At 42.2% G+C, this 18876-nt stretch overlaps 1 protein-coding gene across 2 annotated transcripts in view; it reads right to left on the bottom strand.

The window, feature by feature from the left end:
• Window positions 1–5939: 5939 nt before the first annotated feature.
• The window catches only part of ZNF831 (zinc finger protein 831), a 106686-nt gene continuing 93749 nt past the window's right edge, over window positions 5940–18876 (bottom strand). For both annotated transcript variants that reach the window (XR_545797.2, XM_070589644.1), the window contains exons 6-7: window positions 8809–8969; window positions 5940–8068 (exon numbers count right to left, since the gene is read on the bottom strand). Coding sequence is in view for 1 of the 2 variants with exons in the window: in XM_070589644.1 (XP_070445745.1) it covers window positions 7223–8068; window positions 8809–8969 (1007 nt within the window). In the remaining variant the exon portion in view is untranslated. The remainder of the gene's footprint in view (window positions 8069–8808; window positions 8970–18876) is intronic.

Below are 18876 nucleotides of genomic sequence, written 5' to 3'. Positions count from 1 at the left end.
CTACCAAGAGAGCAAGAAAAATTAGAAGCCCCAAGACTAGTGAGACATCATCCTGCAATATTCTCTGCTTCATGTGAGAAGAATCGAGGTTGTTGGCATGAAGTGGAAGAGATGGATCTTAACGCACAGGATGATTTCTCCCTCTTTAGTGAGGACAATAAAACAAAAATGTTTATTTGAAACAAATGTTTTGAATTAGAGTAAGAGAAACTAACATCACTTAGCTTTCGTAGCCCTCAGCACCATTTGATATTCTATTGTTTAGTATTTGCTTGCCTAGTTGGGTTCATGATTGACACTTCCTCCCCCGAAATAAAAGCTCCATGGTTCCTGTATGTCTTTTTTACTTCTATATCCTCATATCCCTGCTACATGCTAAAGCACTTGATAAATACTGGCTGAACAAATGGGATGGAGCAAACAATGGAAAATTGTTGCTAAATTCTGAAACTGGTGGACAGAAACTTCTCTAGATGCCTTTGTTCATCATGGGGTAGAGCTCTAGGAAAGGGATTGGCCTAAATTACTCATCTTAGATCTTTCTTCCCTCTCCTTGACTTCCGGTGAGCCACTTCCATTCTTTTACTTATCAAATGTGCATTAATACCTGCTATGAGCAAAGCACTGTTCCAGCTGCCAAGAATACCAGGATGAAGACACTAGGGGGCCTGCCTCCAGGGAGATCCCTTTGGGACCATGTATGTGGCTTTCTCATTTCCTCACTATTGGCCCCACTCCATCCAGTTCTTCATTTTAACAAGAAGAGGGCTTTTTGAGTAGGTCCTCAATGTATGGCCTGTGCATGTGTGTGTGTGGGTGGGTGTGGCGGGTGCTCCTTAGAGCAAGCATGTGTGACTGGAACACTAGCATATAGAAAAAACAAGCCTGGATGTCTGACCTTTCATTTATGATGGAGTCAAGAGGCCTCATTTCTGCTTAAAGTGAACCCCGTTTCACACAATGTACACACAGAAGACAACCGTATCTCCACTGTGGCCAGAGACAGGGCTGGATCATGCTGTCCCAGATGCTACACATACAAAACCGCCAATTCTCTGTGGAAATTTGTTCACTGATGTATTTACGCAGAAAAACAATTCACCTACCTCTGGGCAGAAATAGCATGAACTACTCCCGGACGCTCAATTGTAAAGGGAGTTGAATTTGCCTCTGGCAGAAACTGAGGAAAACTGAAGGCAGATGTCTGTGCCAGCAGGAGACAAAGGTCCTAGAGGTCACAGAGCAGCCCCAAGGTCGACAGGCTCCCACTGAGCAGGAGACTAAAAGTTGCTCTCCATGGTTGTTAGCGCAGCCAAATCCATTTGCTACAAATCCGAAAGTATGGAAGCAAGTTCTTTCGGTAGAAGTGATGGTAGTGCTTGTGGTTCAGTGTGAATCCCTGACGATGCTTTCCTGTATATCATTTTGTACTCACCAACCAACCAACCAACCAACCAAATACCAAAAAAGCCACATTTATACAACAGGACATTATACGATTACTCCTTTGAGACTAAAACATATGATAATCCTTTGACTTGGAATATTAATTACTCAACTATAAAATCTGACTGAAGAAATTTATATGGTAAATCTACAATTCTGCTTGTGGTCACAAGTTCTATTGGCTTGGAGAAAAAGTGAGAAGAGCACTGTGCTTAACAGGAACTAGAATAATTAGAGAAACTAACAACACATGTACCTTTTAGATCCGTTGAATGTTTCCCCAAGTGTGGGGGATGTACCACAAGTAGTATGAAGATGATATATATAGTTTTTTAAAGATTGGCACCTGAGCTAACAACTGTTGCCAATCTTCTTTTTTTTTTTCTGCTTTATCTCCCCAAACCTCCCCCCACCCTGTACATAGTTGTATATCTTTAGTTGCAGGTCCTTCTAGTTGTGGGATGTGGGATGCCACCTCAACCTGGCCTGACGAGCGGTGCCATGTCCGCGCCCAGGATCCTAACCCTGGGCCGCCACAGCAGAGCGCATGAACTTAACCACTCAGCCACGGAGCCGGCCCCTGAAGATATTTAATTGGTACATGGATGAACAATTTTAGTAGTTTTATTTTATCTTAATGCATATCAGAAAATATACATAACTACCCAACTAAGGCTGAGATTTCATAGATTTTATTACTTAAAGCAATAATCACTTCTTTAAGACAGAGACGATTTAAATGAAAGTATTAAGTAAATAACATACATGTGGACACATATGGCAAAAGCATTAAGATGGTCCTCAGATAACTGAAGTTTGGAAGTAATGGATTAATTTATCACTACTAGAATTTGATGAGTTAGCAAAAAAGCTGTAAAGACCCATCAATTAGTGTACCTGTTCCTTCCATATTCCCATTCCCATTTTTTCTCCCAATGCATTGTGTCTTCATTGACTTCAAGTGGTTTCAAGAGGTATAGACATAAAAGACTAATATTGTGTTAGTATGTAAAATAAGTCTACTCATTCTTGCAGAGAACACGAATTATCTTCATAAGGAAAAATTGTTTTGAATTAAGGATATTTCCTCTATTAGTGAATAATATTAAATATCCAAGAAACATCAATTCTAAAGGGAAAAGTTTTGGATTATTGCACTGTGGATAGTGCCCTCATGTGGTTTCAAAATTCAGCTACATTTAAGAACTAAAAACAGATTTCTAAATTATGAACTCTAAAATGTGACAGACAATGACAAACGAAACATGTTAGAAAAGGAAACAGCACAAGAAAATGTGATAATTTGCCGTTACCTAATCCTTTCGTCAAGTGGAATGGGATACCAATATGGCGGACAGGATGTCTGGTCAACTACTTGGGAATAATTGGATATCCAATTCATACAGAATATTGCTTATAGTAGTTTTGATTGGAATGTTAACAAATCACACAAGACACTTTGATTTTTAGTTTTATTTTTATCAAAACAAAATAATTTAACCATATAAAGAAGGAAATAAATTTCAACAACCAACCAAGAAGCCAACTGCTTCCATGATTATGAACAATCGATAGAGTAGTAAGTTCTGAACAGTTGACTGCATATGTAAGATATTGAGTCATCCCCTAGTGCTCCAAGTGACAGAGCTATTTTCCCTGGCTCCTTTTCTTCCAATGGTGAAGCAATATGCTCAAGTGTTCTTATACTTCTTCAGATTGAATTATATGTATTCCTACGTAAGTACAAAGCATGGCTGAAAAGAATTGCCCAGGGCACAAATCTAGCACACAAGAGTTTCTGGGTCCTGACACCTTTAATTAATGAGTTCTGAAAGATAAGGACAAGAAATTGTGCTTAAGTATCGAGAAATGTAGTGTTTCAAAAGCCAAAGAATCTCCGTCATATGAACTATGGGAATTACAACTGAAGTGAGGAAAAACCCACAAGCCCTGTTGCTGCAGTTGTAGAAATACGATCGCCATAGAGCCAGGCAGACCATTTTCTGCTCACCATATTAAATTATGTCTGGGGAGTTGAGCAGCAGTACATTCCCATAATGATGACAGTTTCCATAACTATAAAAATCTGCTGCACCAGGCAAATTTTGTGCAAAATGCAAATTTCTATGCTGGGGAAAAAATGAATAATGTGATCATTCTAAGTAATGAATGTAAATGCAAGGAAATACTTTTTGGCATGAGGCTGCAAGTCGTTCATCTTCCATGCCAAGACCTGTGGTCACAATGCATTGCTGCACGGCTCCTCTTGCCATCTGGGCTTTAGAAGAGGGATTTTAGGAAGAGAAGGCTTAGCTTGCCCTCGGTTGCCCACTATGCTATCGGCTGGGTTTTGACTAGAACCAGTGGCACCGTTCCCATCTTTTTTTTTTATCTCTTGGCAAATGAACTGTAGGTTCTCCTGGGTTGTGAATCAAAGGGATGTTAGTTTCATCCAGAATCTCAAAGGTTACACCTGACATGAGGGATGAGTTGTTCTCCACCCCGCCCTACAACTTGGAGGATCAGGCTATCCATTAAAAACCTTGTGACTTTAAGAGTCACTTAAGCGTATAGGTTGCTAAGCGGGGAGGTGAAAATCTCTTCCCTCCATGCGTCTTTAACAAGTGAGATCTGGCCAGGTGTAGGTACAACTGGAAAGATAAACCTGGTGATGAATCTTGAGCATCACGGCTTATGGCACTTGTGCACTTGCTCTGAGAGAATAGTAAAGAATTCCAAGTTGCCCTGATCTTAGTCCATGCCAGCATCCCTGGAGCTATCCTCTGTGGAAGAAGCTGAGGCATCAGTCGGTGAAGACCCTTACGTGAAGGTACCATCAAATTAACAGCAATGGGGAAAAATGGGAAACGCTGACCTTTAAACTCCGATTTGCCCCGTTCTAACATAAATTTGTTTTCTCTTAACCGTTACACAGTACACACTTGGAGAGTAAAAAACTGCAGCAATTATCAGTTGATAATACTGAAATTTGATTTTCAATAACCCAAATTGGGTTATAGGTCTCTGATGTCATCCTTAAAATATATCCCTACAACTGCATTCCACTTTAACAAAGCCCATAGGAAAATTAAGATTTATAAAATCAGAGATTGTTTGTTGCTTTATAAAAGGGTTCTTCATTAAAAAAAACTTTACCTTTGGATGATTTTCAATAGCCAACTAACCCCCCTCCCAGGGTCATTCAAAATATATATATTTTTAAAGTGGCTGAAATATAGCTTTTCACAAATGCGTGTTGATATAAAGTAAGGTGTGCTTGTAAACGTTGCCGCCCACTAGCTAAATAGCCAGCTGAGACAGGATGGTTTGGCAACCTGCTCACCTTTGTAAGGAGAGACCCAGGGAGTTAGAGCTGGCATCAACATTCTGCCGTGTTTGATCTGGGTTGGGATGTGGCAGCCAGCACCAGTGGTTCATAGAAGGACATAGCTCCCACCACCATCCTGAGGTCAGTGCTATTTGGAGCTGTGACTTACTGACTTAGGTCCAGTGATCCAGTTGACAGCTCAGCAGCCACCAAGGAGAGAAGGATCCGGAAGGTAGTGTTCTCCCCGTGACCAGTGCCTCCCAAGACAAAGGAGCCAGTTCAGCCTACAGACATGTCTTTCACTCACACGGTAGTGTTCTGTTTTTGCTTGTAACTATTTAATTATGAGTCAAATTATAAAAATTTATGACTGCACCCCCAAGAACTTAGAGCATCCCTGAGTCGCGTTCTTCATGGCAATAACTGGCTGAAGGTATTTGTGCTGCAGTTCCTGAAGGTCCCCACCCAAACTTCTTGCACGTCGGACCCCTCCACGTGGGAACCCTCTCTGAACCACTGAGCCCTCATACGTAAAGCAGAGGGCAGCTCCTCCACTCTCACAAGGATCAGAGCCTGCAGACACGTTCAGGTCATCTTGTCCAACTCTCTCATTCTCGGTTGGAGAAACTGAGGCACAGACAGGGCATGCGTCTCAACTAAGATTTCTCAGCTTGTTAAGGACAAAGTTAGGCCTTCACTCTCTCTCCCGCCGGGACTCAGATCACTTTCCTGGATGGCCTCTCTCATTACAGTGGCAGATAATCACACATCACTTTTGTTTGGCTTAAAAAGTGCAGTAAGTGAATGCCTAACATCCTTTTACTTCCCTTCTAATGTTTTTCTTGACTGGGCTTGAAATCACTTGGATATTTATGAGTGCATATGAAATGACTAGACACATACGCTAAGTCACTGGGGGGAAGCTGGTCTCACATTGAAGTTTCCTATGATAACCCTAAAATTGGAAAATTCACATGAAGATACTTGATATTTGACCATCCTGAGTCACAGCCAAGGACATGTTAGAGTATATTCATGTGTGTGAGATGTTTTGCATTGCTGCCTCGCCTTTGAAGTACAAGATGTCATATGAACATCATTACATCAAAGTTAAGCCAAAAGAGCTCATCTATAAATTTCAAATTGTACAAAATCATACCAAAAGTAAGTATAAAATTTTATTGAAACGCAGCGGTGTAAATCTCTTTAAGTTTTTCCTCTGCCATTTAAGGAGAAGAAGAGGAAAGCAGAAAATCTGAGCCTTCGCTCAGTGAGTTGGCTGACGTCGATCAGCTATTTTCTTCTGCACAGGGGTGCACTGGCTTGGAATACTGGGGAATTTTATCTGTGCTGTTCTGACTTGCACAATACAGGGGCTGATTTAATTTGACAGCAAAGTAACACCAAGCCCCCAAAATAAAATTACTGAGATGTAAAACAGCGTCAAAACTCCAATTAGTTTTGTATCCTTGAAGCTTCTGGAGAAAATCTAAAAGGCTCCCGTCACGATGAACAGGCATCAATTTAAGCTGTAGAGATTACTAAAATGTAACCCTCTAATTGAAATTGCTCAGAGCACAATATGACAGAAAGAATCAGAGGAAAATAAGCGAATTTTTCCCCCTCAAAAAATGACTCATTACAGACACTCTTCTATTAACTTTTAACACAGCGTTCCTTTGCAGGAGCTGGAAAAACCAAGGGTTTCAGAGGTCTTAACAGACAAGGCACCGGGCACAGGAACGGTACATGCTTGTGTCATTGTATCATATGTAGGCATTGACCATTTGTGCAACATTTACAAATAATCAGCATTTCACCAGATTATAGGCATTTTGAAGGATATTTACAACTTCCACTAAGGAGGCAAATTATTCTGACCAAACTTCAGTTTTTGAATTAATCTGGATTTTGTCTCCAGAGTGAACAGAAGTATCTTGATGCCCAATTCACGCCTCGTCTCCTCTACAAGCTACCCCAGTTATCCCAAGTATGCCCACACCTTTGAAGGAAACCCTCAGCTCACTAATGGAGGAAGTCGGTTGCGTTGGCTCTGAGGGGTTCACTTGTTCATAAATGTGTTGATTATGGCTTTCTCGGTTAATGCCATTTTACTGGGTGAGACAGTGGGAAACCGATGCAGAGGACATGACTGGGAATCAAGCCACAGTCACTGTGTGTTGAGCATTCTTAGACTTTGCTTCCTTGTCACCTTTGCCCTGCCTGGCACCATGTGAACACCAGCGGGGTGTGGCCCAGGGGATCTGGGGAATGATGAGGCTGAGTTGGGGGTTCAAAGTTGGCTGGGGATGTCTTGGGAAGAACCCAAAATGGCTTTCCTAATCTGCAGGTGCTTCACGGATAGAGTTCAGTTCTCCTGCCAGCTTGACATTCCCTTGTGAAGCATCACCAGTCTTTGACTGTAGAAGCGGTCTTTCTCTGGAAGCTTCATATTTCTATCACTAATCGGTCTTCGTCATCACTGCTGGTGTCGCTGAATTCCACTCGAGTTTGCTTTCTCATTCCTTCCAAACTCCTCTTCCTGATTGTTTTCAAAGGGGCTTCAGGGAATTCTGTGGGCTGCCCTGGGTTAAAAGGAACCACGCAATCTTTCAGAGTGATTAATCCAGACACTTGACATTTCCCACTGTCCTTTCCTATAGGAGGGCAGGAGACAACCATTTCCCCACACTCGTACTGCCCCCTGGAAGGAAAAGATGTCTTGTGTCTCCCTTCCTCTTGGGGTGAGCTAGTTGAGTCTGGTCCTGAAGCTGGTATTTCAAGATGAGTTTTTCCAGTTGAACCCAATGGAACTGAACCTGAAATTCTTTGTCCAGATGAAGATTTCCCTGGCAAGAGTGATGGTGATATGCCCTCTGCTCTGGCTTTTCTGTCTGGGGAGCTCTGTGTCAGAGTCTCTCCTGCAGCCTGGCTGTAGTCTTGTGGCTCTGCACTGTGAATTCCCAGGGTTGTGTCACCTGCTCTTGCCCCGACAGAAGTACAAGTGGCGGCCACAGAGGTAGCAACATCATGGCGGGGAGATGTTCCTTTGGACTCCAAGGAAGAAGGCTCTTGAGCATCCAAGAAAACGCACAGTTTGGGGTCTACTGAGACTTGCTCCTGAGAGGGCAGGAGCTGAAGCTCGAGCAATCCCATGTCAAGACCTTTGCCACAGGACAGCAGGCTGTCGTTAGCCACTGCCATGCGGGAATCGGATTGCACAGATAATCCTGACCCAACAGCAGTGTTCTGAGGACAACAGTCACCGTGCTCACCAGCAGATGGAGAAATAGCCTGGAAAAAGTGCAAAGGAAAATAAATGAGGGGAAAAAAGGTTAATTGGTACAAAAAGCTTGTGGTCAGAAACATGATCCTCAATGAAAACAAGGTCCTGAGGTCCTAATGATTCTTCACCTGGCGTGGACTCAATATGATGTTCCCAGTCAGTTTCCATTAATAACTAATTGATGCATTAACTTGAATAAAGTTTCCTGTTGACACAAAATAGCTTACTGAGATTTCTATGTGTTTTTATCTGCTTTGTGAAAAATCAAATCATTCAATTTTCCAACCAGTTCTGAGCATCCAATTTTAAGTTGCCACTGCTCTTGAGGCAGACATGCTATTTCATAGGACTGTGCATTTAAGTTTTTCCAGATTAGCATTTTTAAAAATGTGGTCTGGATTAGGATTTTCATATTTTTTGACATGTAGTGCCCCCGGTCTACCTAGTGGTGATGTCATGTCACAGTGACATCTGCAGCTTGAACATCTCTATTCTATTCAGATATGAATTAATAATGTAGCTAGGATTTTTAATAATCCGTCAGATCATTCCTACAGTTTCACAGCCAATCGCCTATCCTCTCAGTACAGAAGAGTTGGAGGGATGTGTCTGCCTAACAGGCTTTCTGTGCCAGGAAACTTCAACGGGAGCTTGGAGCAAGTTCTGCCACACTGGACACCAACACGAAAGGAGAGGCATAAATCTAGAAAACAGACAGGCAGAGACAGCTCGGAATCAGAATTCCCACCTTCACGGTTGTTTCCTCTGTTTCCTCGGCAGTCCTTGAACTTATGTCAGGAGAGAAGCTTCCTGAGATTTGTCCACCGCCATCCTCCTCCTCCTCTCCGTTTCCACAACGAAGAGACAATTCTGAGACGGCATAAGATGGCTCCCCTTGCAGATTTACACCTGAAAGGAGGAAGGCACATTTATATACACCTGAAATTATGAACTCAGCAAATAGTAATTTCCCAGGAGTTTATCTGTGTCTTCACGACCAGCTCTGAGTTCATTAACCCACATCTCACATGGTATGTACGAGAACTCAATTTACCTTGAATCAATTCACACAGTCAAATAAAATGTCTCCATTTCTACTAAGGAAAGAAATGGCAAAACCCATTACCAAGGCAGAAAAATCCCTAAATTACGTATATTTAAAAAAATACTTCAAGTGGCTCTTTTTTGTCAGAGTCATCTTCCTGGCCACATCGTTAGGTTCATTTTAGATTGGCTTGCATTCTCTGGACGTACAACCAGGAACCGAGAGGAGAAATTTCCCTCTGTGTTCTGCATGGTGTCGTGGTCTCCACCAGAACAGCGGGCAGCAGGAGGGGATTGGTTTTTGCTTGGCTGCTGTTTTGTGGTGGTTATTGCTGTGATTTGTATGGGGAGAGGGGCGGCCAAGGTGCACCTTTGGCAACATGCACAAACAGCATCTCCCTTTCAAGGGAACAGCTGCCTTTCCCTCATCCCTCACCCTTACTCTCTCCTCCATCTTACCATATTGGCTTGGGATACAGGTCAAAAGGACCAAAGGATTTCAGAGAGTAGATGCTATCATTAGATGAGATCAGAAAAACATTCCAGAACGGCTTTGTCACCAGAGAAAAGCATTAGACCCACTTTTAAATCTGCTTTCATTTGGATTAACGTTACATATGAACAGAGTTTTAAAAAGTCAAACCTTAGTACTGACGAAGAAAAACAGCAACACCTGCCCACACACTCATTTCTTCCCACTTCGGGTTCTTTTAATATTTATCTCCTTCACTCCTAATAACACACTTACAGCATTACTGCTCGATTTCTTTTTTTCACTTTGAGGAGAGCTTATGACTTCTGATGAGGGGAGGGGAGGGTCGAGGATGAGTTGCCCTCGTCCGCAGCCTTCATCATCCCCACAGGTGGACGCACTGCGCAGCCCCCTAGCCCCTCAACAGTTCCATCACTATGATGTCATAATTTGTTTAGAATACTCAGTGCTTTCACTATTATGTTCTGGACCACATTTTTCACCCAAGTCATGTAGTATACTATGATTACATTGTCTTTCTTGCCAACACTGTTTCCCTTGGAGTTAATAATTACTTTGTTTTTTTCTTTTGTTTAGTTTTCTACGGACTTATCACTAAAATCATCCTCCAAACTCCTTCTCAATTTGCCTCATTTCCTTAGAAATATCTCTCTTGGAACTTTCTGACCTGCTCCCAATGGACTGCTGCTCCCTGGCCCAATGCATGGCTGTGTCCCTGGATCTCCCTCCACCCCATCCTGGCAATTCTTTTCACCTTCTTGGTTCCTAGACTCCCACATTTCTTTTTCCTTGGTTGACTCTCTTGTTTTTCTAACGCAAAGCCTCTGGTAGCTTCGTGAGAAAGGGTGGGTGAAATAAAATTGTTTAAACTTTAATTGGCCACTTGTCTGGGTATAACATTCTGAATTGGAATTCATTTTCCTTCAGAACTGAAGACACGGCTCCACTGAGTTCTAGTTGTTGAGAAGTCTGGAGCCAAGGTGGTTTATGACTCATGATCCTTTGAGTGCAACCCTTTTGTCTTTCTTTGGAAGCTCCTAGGCTCCTCTTTGTTCCACTGTCACCATGGTCCATGGTCTATTTTCATTCATTGTCTGAGCACTCATTGGGCCCTTTCAATCTGAATCATGTCCTTCGGTTTAGGAAAAATATGGTATTCCTTTGATTTTTTTTTTCCTTATATTTTGTCTTTGTCTCTTTCTAGAACTTCTCTTATTGGGTTATTGGACCTGCTGGCCTGATCCTCTATTTTTCTTATCTTTTCTCTCCTATCTTCTATCCCTTTGTCTTATTATTTTACTTTTCAGGGAATTTTTTCAACTTTATATTCCAAATCATATGTTTCTATTTCTGCTATCATGTTGTTAATTTCTAAGAGCCCATTATTATTATTATTTATTCCTTCCTTATGGCATCCTGTTATTATTTCATAGCTCCCGCATGTTCTCTCACATCTCTGGCGATACGAGTCTGCTGTTACTGTTGTTACTGCCACCGTTTGCCTCTCCTTACACAGTCTCTATTTCTTCTAAGTTCCTTTGTTTCTGTTGGTTTTCATCTTTCTCTTTCAACGAAAGGCTTTCCTGAGATATCCAGCAATCTTATCTACCTACCTATGTTTCAGCAAGAGGCACTAAAAAGCTGGTTGGGAGCTCTTCACAAGTGCAATTTGTCAACCGTGGGCCGCCCTGCAGGGTTATCTGGACACCCTGTTTAAGTGGGAAACCCTGAAGTAACTCTCTTCTGGTCTCCACACAGACTCACTGCCTTCTACACAAGGTGTCCTCCAGCCTCCTACCGGGAAAGTATAAGCCAGGCTGCCAGCATTCTGGAGTCTACATTGGGGTCGAGAATCAGGGGCTCAATATGCAGTGTTAACCGTCAGGTTACACCCTCTGTCTTCACTAGGGTCCCCTCACTCCCTGCTGAACCACCTGTGCCTGGTGTCCCTAGCATTTTTGATGCTCTGCAGAGAACAAGCCCCTGGTACCCTGTGGGAAGAGAGCAAGGGAAGTGACCACACTCTGAGGAGAAGGAGATTTGAAGGGTCTGATGCTGCTTAGTCTTTCAACCAATCTTCCTGTTTTCAGCCCCACCTGATACCATGAATTTCTGAGTTTTTAGGGCTTTATCCACTGTTCAATCAGGATTAAGTTCTCTTGGGTCTGCTAAATCAGTTACCACTCCACCTCTGCATTCCAGCCTCCACAATGATGGCATCCTTTCTTCTCCAGTCATTTTGTCCTTGTGGACCTGTGCATTACAAACATACACTTTTACTAACTTGTCCTGGGATTTTAGAGGAAAGCGGAGGTAAGCAAATGTGTTCTGTCCTCCGTCTTGAGCTGAAAGAGCAGACTTGCTCTTTTGTCTTGGGGGAGGTGACAAGAATATCAAGTGCACTAATCCCGAGCAAATGAACTTCGAAAATCTATAGAAGTGCAACAGTTTGGAAAAGGAAGGAATGATTTTTCCATTAATACAATATTCACTTGAGCACCTGCATATCGGGATTGTCTAATGACACAGAACCAGGCTTTTAGTATTCCATTCGTTTGCTACACAAATATGTCAACGAACCAGGCACCATGCTCGACCCTGAGGAGTTGGAGAAGAACAAGACAGAGGAGCTCTGACCCTCAAGAGCTTTTGCTCCAACAGGGAGGAGAAAGAAAGACAAGTAAACTGATAGATAAGATGATGTCAGGTTGTGACAGGGGTCATGAAGGAAATAAACATATTGATCACAGGGAGTAAAGATAACTGAGGGTATTCCAGAGACGGAGGATAAACAGGGGGTATTCCAGAAAGCAAGAACAAATAAAGAGTACAGTACAGAGAGTAATGGGGGACGGGTAGCTGTTGTACAGAATTGAAGAAGGCTTCTCTGAAAAGGTGACACCTGAAAGGAGAGCTTCAGGATGGGAAAGAACCTGCCCACCCAGGCCACTCCAGACAAACGAGGAACAGGTGCAGCGGTCCCGAGGTGGGAAGAGCTGGGGGGATTAAGGAACCAGTGGAGGCCAGTGTGGAAGGAGGGTGGAGAGCAGGGAGCAGACAGCAGAATAAATGTCAGGAAGCCAACTGGGGCCCAGGCCCAGAAGGGTGCAGGCAGCCATGGGTGGGGTTTAGATTTTCTTCTGCATTTGTTGTGAAGAAGCCAGCGTGGTCAGCAGGCAATCTATCTTTTAAAGATGATTGTTGCTACTATCTGGAGATGGAATTGGGGGCAGAGAGAAGAGAGGTGGGAAGACCAGTTACAAGGCTACCAAGGTCGTCTGGGGACAGATGAGATGGCTTGGCTAGGACAGTGGGCATAGAAATGGAGAAAATGGATGGATTCAAGATATGTTTTCATTCTCACCCATGAAAAATCATCAAAAGATAATAACGATGATAAACGTCTCCAGTGTCCCGGAGCTGACCAAGCACAAGCGCCTCGCTCTAAGCGGATTAAGCTGTGTCCCCACGGTGACAAAACAACCAGGCAATTCATTCAATTCAATGAAGAAGCAAAACCAATTAGTATAGGGAAAATAATCAGATTGGCCAAATGTCTTCTCAGCAGGTTGTTTTGGTTTTTAAACGTAACGAAAGGCCATGTGCGCGTTTGGCCAATAACTTCTGACTCATCTGAGAGAGCCAGGCAAGAAAATCTATTGATTTAATTTGCTTCTGACCTATAGTCTACAGAGAAAACTGAATTATCTTTAATAATTGTGAAAAATGCCCAAATAATGTCACTGAAGTGTGTTAAACTAATTTGGATTATTGAAGAAGGATGCTAACTTGCTTTTAAATGAATGGCCCTTTTCAAAAAGTAAGTCATGCCCTGGCTGAATATTAAAGCACAGAATGTGATCCTGTTTAGGGTTTAGCATCACTGTATGAATCACTTCCTACCTCTTCAGAAATTACGGATTCCACCGTCTTAATGCAATCTTCAGAAATCCGACTGCTCTTACGCAATTATGTGAGTCTTATTAGAGAAACCATGTCATCACAGTTCTGAGAGCCGTTCTGTTCTCCTCCTGATTAAAGGCTGCGTTTTTAATAATTTCCCTCAGAAATAATTGCCAAACCTCGTTTAGAGAGGAGGAGACTGTTGAAAGTGTTGCAGCAAATTTAAATTTAGCCATCTTGAAAAGGCTATAGGAAACTGTAAAATAATTAGAAAGAAAATGGAGTAAAGAAACAATATGATGAAACTTCCAACATAACTGTAGACATTTTTAATGCCAAACCTTCTCCCAGCTGTCTGATTCCCAGGCCTTATTAAAATGCTAATAGACATATTATTCAAATATCATTATCTGAAAATGTAAGTAATTGGATACGTTTCGTTCAGTTGCCCCAGTACGCCGAAAACTCCATTAATTTGGAGTCCAAAGACTCTGAATTATAAGGAAAGGGTAAAAATGAGTCTACCACGTAGGACTTCTAAGCAAGCTGTAAGTGTAAACAGGAACGTGGGAGTAATCTCCTAGACTATTAATTGATCAGAGATTAAATCACGTAGAAGCATTCCAGCCATTGAAGGATGCATAATGTGCTAGCAATTAAAATCTGCAATTACTTAAGGAACACTAGGCAGAACTCAAAGTAATCACTATGTGGGCAGTTATTTGTGCATTTGTTCAAATATTTGTTGAGTCCACTTTTTTGAGTCTGTATTTTCGAGCACATTTTTGAGCCCATGTTATTGAGCCTAAATATTTATTGAGCCCATATTCACTGAGTACCGAGCACAACCAATATGCTCTCCTAAACACAGGCAATTTATTCAGACGCAAAAGAGGCAGACGCGCTCTCGTGGAAATCATGGTCTAAAGGGGGAGAAATTCAGTCAGCAAATAATTGCACCAAAAAAATTCACCGAGCAAATGTAGCAAATACCGTGAAGGAAAAAGCAAGGGTGCTATGAGATGGCAAAACGGCCCCCCCACCCCACCTATAGCTGTGGGAAAAAGGGAAACCCCACGTACTGTAAAATCATTCCACATTACACTGTCCTGGCTGCTTTTCTCCCTACTGAGTCTGAATCATTCATTCATGTAATTATTCAACCAATATTTTCGAAGGCTCTATTTCATGTCAGACATTGCAATAAATTTTTTTGTAACTAAATTCATTTCCACAATCCCTTTACAATTTTTGTTTACAAAACCTCTATAGAAAAAGATATATATGGCTAAAAATGCAGGAAGAAAGAGGCTTTCTTTCTCTCGGGCAGAGGCGGGAGGACATCGATTCTAACGAGAAAACGATCAGAAGTGGGTGGGCAGCGAGCAGCGAGAAGCAGCCTCAGACGTCAGTTGCACAGGCGGAGAGGCACCCCAGGGGGGACCGGAAACCATGCTCATGGAGCGCAGCCTCCACACGGTACTTCCGTAGTATCCTGAGGCGGCCTCTTGAAAGTTTGCTTCTAAGTAATCACAAACAAATCTTTTATTTCAGAAACCACTTTTCTGAGTGGCTTTCCTCTCTTTTCTATTTCTTTGATGAAAAGCAACACGACAGGAGCTCTTACCACACAGAAATTCTTCACCGGAACCATGTTTAGTGCAAAGTGGTGTCTAAAATCTTGCTTTAAATGAAAAGTTTTACCGTGCCCAGACAACAAGAGCGTGACTCTCAAATACAGAGCAAAAATAGGCTTAGGAATTCACGTCAGGAAAAGAGATGACAAAAGAAATGCCATTTGAAACATTCAATGCGGAGACTGAGCCTAGCAAATCCACCTTATGTATCATTATTTTAGAAGTTTCTAGTTGTTAAATGAAAATTGTCTATGCGGGTCTCTTCCCTGGGACATAATTGATATACTTGCAACAGCTTCTCATCTTTTCTCAAGATTTACACCCTAGAATGAAGGAGAAATTATTCTGTTTCAGCAATTTCAGAGCACTATGACTTAACTAATAGCTTTAAGGAAAGAATTAATACTTCTCTATTAATTCTAATGAGAAAAGATGTAGGGAAGTCATTAGCTCCTGTCAGAGAAGGAGAGAGACGGCAAAGGGGGAGAGGAGCCCTGGAGAGCCCAGCCCCCAACCTTCCAGATCCTTCCCGACACTCTGTAAGGCAGCTGAGGAGAGCCGTGTGAGAACAGGGAGCCGGAGGCCAGCCACCGAGGCCAGGAGGGACTCACAAAGGACACCCCCTCGAGAGAGAACCGAGGGAACAAAGGCGGCAGCCATTCCGGGCACTTGTTCCAGGCTCTTCATGAGGGTTTAGAAATGGTCCCTTTTGTGGGCGTGTAATTAGGCAAAGCTTTTACCGCAGAAAACACCTGTAACCACGGCCCTCTCCCCCGCGGTCTTCCTGAGATGAAAGGAAAGTGTTTTGATCACTTTCTCCTCTCAGAGATTTTCTCTAAACTCGGTGAATGGCGGCTGGTTTGAAATATTTCAGTCACTTTAAAGCTTGGTTGTGCACAGAATTCAACAAGATTCCTTCATAAAGCGAAACGGAAGCCTGCAGAATAACGAGAAATCGTGAACACGGCTCACAGACACTCTCGGAAAAGTTTGTCGAGAAATCTGCTGAGGAAAATGGGATTTGTGGATCTATTTAATTCAGTGGTTCTCAACGGGGGTGATGTCCTGGGACTGTGCGGTTGTCCTGACTTGGCAGGAGTAGGGGGTGGGCACCGGGAACGCTGCTTAGCACCCTGCAGTGCACAGGCTGACCCACCTCCCAGAGCGACCCGCCTCCAAAGGTCAGCAGGCCCATGATTGAGAAACCCTGGTTTAAACCAAGAATCACAAACTTCAATGCTACAAATAACCAGATGAATAACCTAAACGAGGGAAGTTGACAGTGGGTGGGACTGTGATGAATGGAGGGTACGTCCAAACTTAAGGGTACAGCTGACCCTCAGCTCCCTGGACTGAGACCCTGAAGGAACAAGGGTCCGGTTTTCCAAGAGAAGTCAGAATTCTGGATTCGATGTGTTTTGTTTTGTTTTGGTTTTTTGCTAAGGAAGATTAGCCCTGAGCTAATACCTGTTGCCAGTCTCCCTCTATTTTATATGTGGGTCGCCACCACAGCATGGCTGACTGACAGGTGGTGTAGGTCTGCACCCAGGATCCAAACCCACAAACCCGGGCTACCGAAGTAGAGCATGTCGAACTTAACCACTAGACCACAGGGCCGGCCCCCATGTATTTTTAAACACTGATAACAAATTAATTTTCGAACAACAGCACTGTGCTGACCTCCGTCCCTGTGGTCCGAATGTGCTGTGGAGAGGCCTCTTGTGACCCCTTGTTAATCAAGAAGCTCAGTGTGCCCACTATGATGGCGAGACTTCAGCCTTCGCTCTTCTGCTGAAGCAAAGTTTCTTTTAAAAAATACTGTTAAAAAACTATTTATGGGAGAGGAAACTTGTTCCTGCAAAGTAATTTGGTAGTATCTTAAAAAATGAAATATATAATTATAAAACATGCATGCTCCAGCAATAGCTCTTTGGGAAACTGAGCAACTGATGCACCGTAAGTTGTGGGAGGAGAACAATAGCAATCAACAGGAATGTCCATGAACAGGGGAAGGGCTGAATAAATCGTTATGGTACAGCTATCCTGCGGGATTTTATGGCATTATTAACCTATCTAGAATATAGGCTCTAGGCCTATATATATAACTCTAGGTTATATAACTTTTATATATCTTTATACATATATATCTATCTATATATATCTTATATATCTTTTATGTAACTCTAGGTTATATAAAAGATATATAAGAAGAAAAGAGTTGCAGATTCCTACATATAGTATGATTTATTTGTGTGAAAAAACAAAAACAATAACAATAGCATAAAGTGTCTGTCCATATTTGTATGTATGTGGACAAGGGTGCAGAAGGAAAGTCAACCTAGTTCTGGCAGCCTCGAGGGGCCATGAGGCAGGGAATTGCCAAGCTTTTCTTGGACACGTCGATGTTGCTTTCTTTGTTGCCACAGGCTTGGTATTGCTTTATTAGTTTGAAAGAAAAATAAGAGACAAATAATGACATTGGCTCTAAAATTCAGATTGAAAATAATGAGGAGAAGCCCTAGAGCACACCCGAGCATGCTCGTGCGAAGCAGTGGTCAGGCCGGCTCAGTCAGAACACGCTGCTGCTGAGGGAGGGGAATCCTCACGCCCTGGTAACAAAAGTTTAGTTTCTCACCCAGAGAAAAGTTGAGAGACTCACAAAAGGAAGAGAAAAATATATTTTTCCACCTCTAACCAAATCTGGAATATTTCTGTACTAACCTCACTTTTTTAAAATTTTGCCTCTACTGAGCAATCATTTTCCAATCTCTTTTTTCAGAAACCACTTTTCTCCGTGGTTCGCATTTCTCTTCTCTTTCTTTGATGAAAGGCAATCAGTTTGAGAACACTTCACTTACCATTTTCTCCCAAAAAACATATTTAATGGGCAAGTATGCTTAAAATCTTTTGGTAAGATGAAACTTTAATCATGCTCAGACAATAAGTGAATGCACCCTGAATAAAGAGAGGACAAATTGTGAGGAAAAAGAAAAACTAAGTGAAGAACAAAAAAATCACTAATATTATTTGAATTATTTAGTGCCAAAACTGAATCAAGAGAACCTACTTTATGGATCATTACCTTCAAACTTTTAACTCTAAATGAAAATTGTAGAGAAAAAAGTTCAGGCTTTGGAATATAATTGATGTGTTTAAGCAATTGGCTCATCATTTCTTAAGATTTACATCCTGGAGAAGGAGGTGTTATCCTGTTTCAGCAATTCTGTAAGCAATATTACTTAACTAATGGCTTTAGGAAAAGAATATCTCCCCATTAATTCTGACAGGAAAAATAATGGTACAGAGCCATTAGCTCTAGTCAGAGAAGCGGGGAGGGAGTTCACGGAAGAGGGAACCCTGGAGTTCAGGCTGCCATTTTGTTTCTCTTAGGAAAACATTATGAGGTGATTTGTGACAGAGAGAGCAGGGTACGAGCAACACCAAGCTCGTCTCCCCAGCCGCACCTCTCCCAGTCCACTCGTGGCCGACCAACAGAAGCTTAAAGGCTAAAAAGAAAAAAGAAATTCTAATCCACTTAATTTCAGAGAATTACATCACCATGCTCACATAATATTCAGCTGTCCTACCTCTTCAGCACGATTAGGTAAACCTTTTATCTCACAAAGTACCTGTCAGAGATGTTCTCTTTACCTTTCTATTTTTTCAATGAAAGACAGCTGCTTTGATAATGTTAGCCCCAGAGGAATTTTCCCTAAACTGTGTGAGTGAAAAAAAAAAT

Source organism: Equus przewalskii, chromosome 21, assembly GCF_037783145.1.
Source record: "Equus przewalskii isolate Varuska chromosome 21, EquPr2, whole genome shotgun sequence".
NCBI classification, from domain to species: Eukaryota; Metazoa; Chordata; class Mammalia; order Perissodactyla; family Equidae; genus Equus; species Equus przewalskii.
The sequence above is the reverse complement of the archived record's forward strand: the minus strand, read 5'-3'. Positions and strand labels throughout refer to the sequence as shown.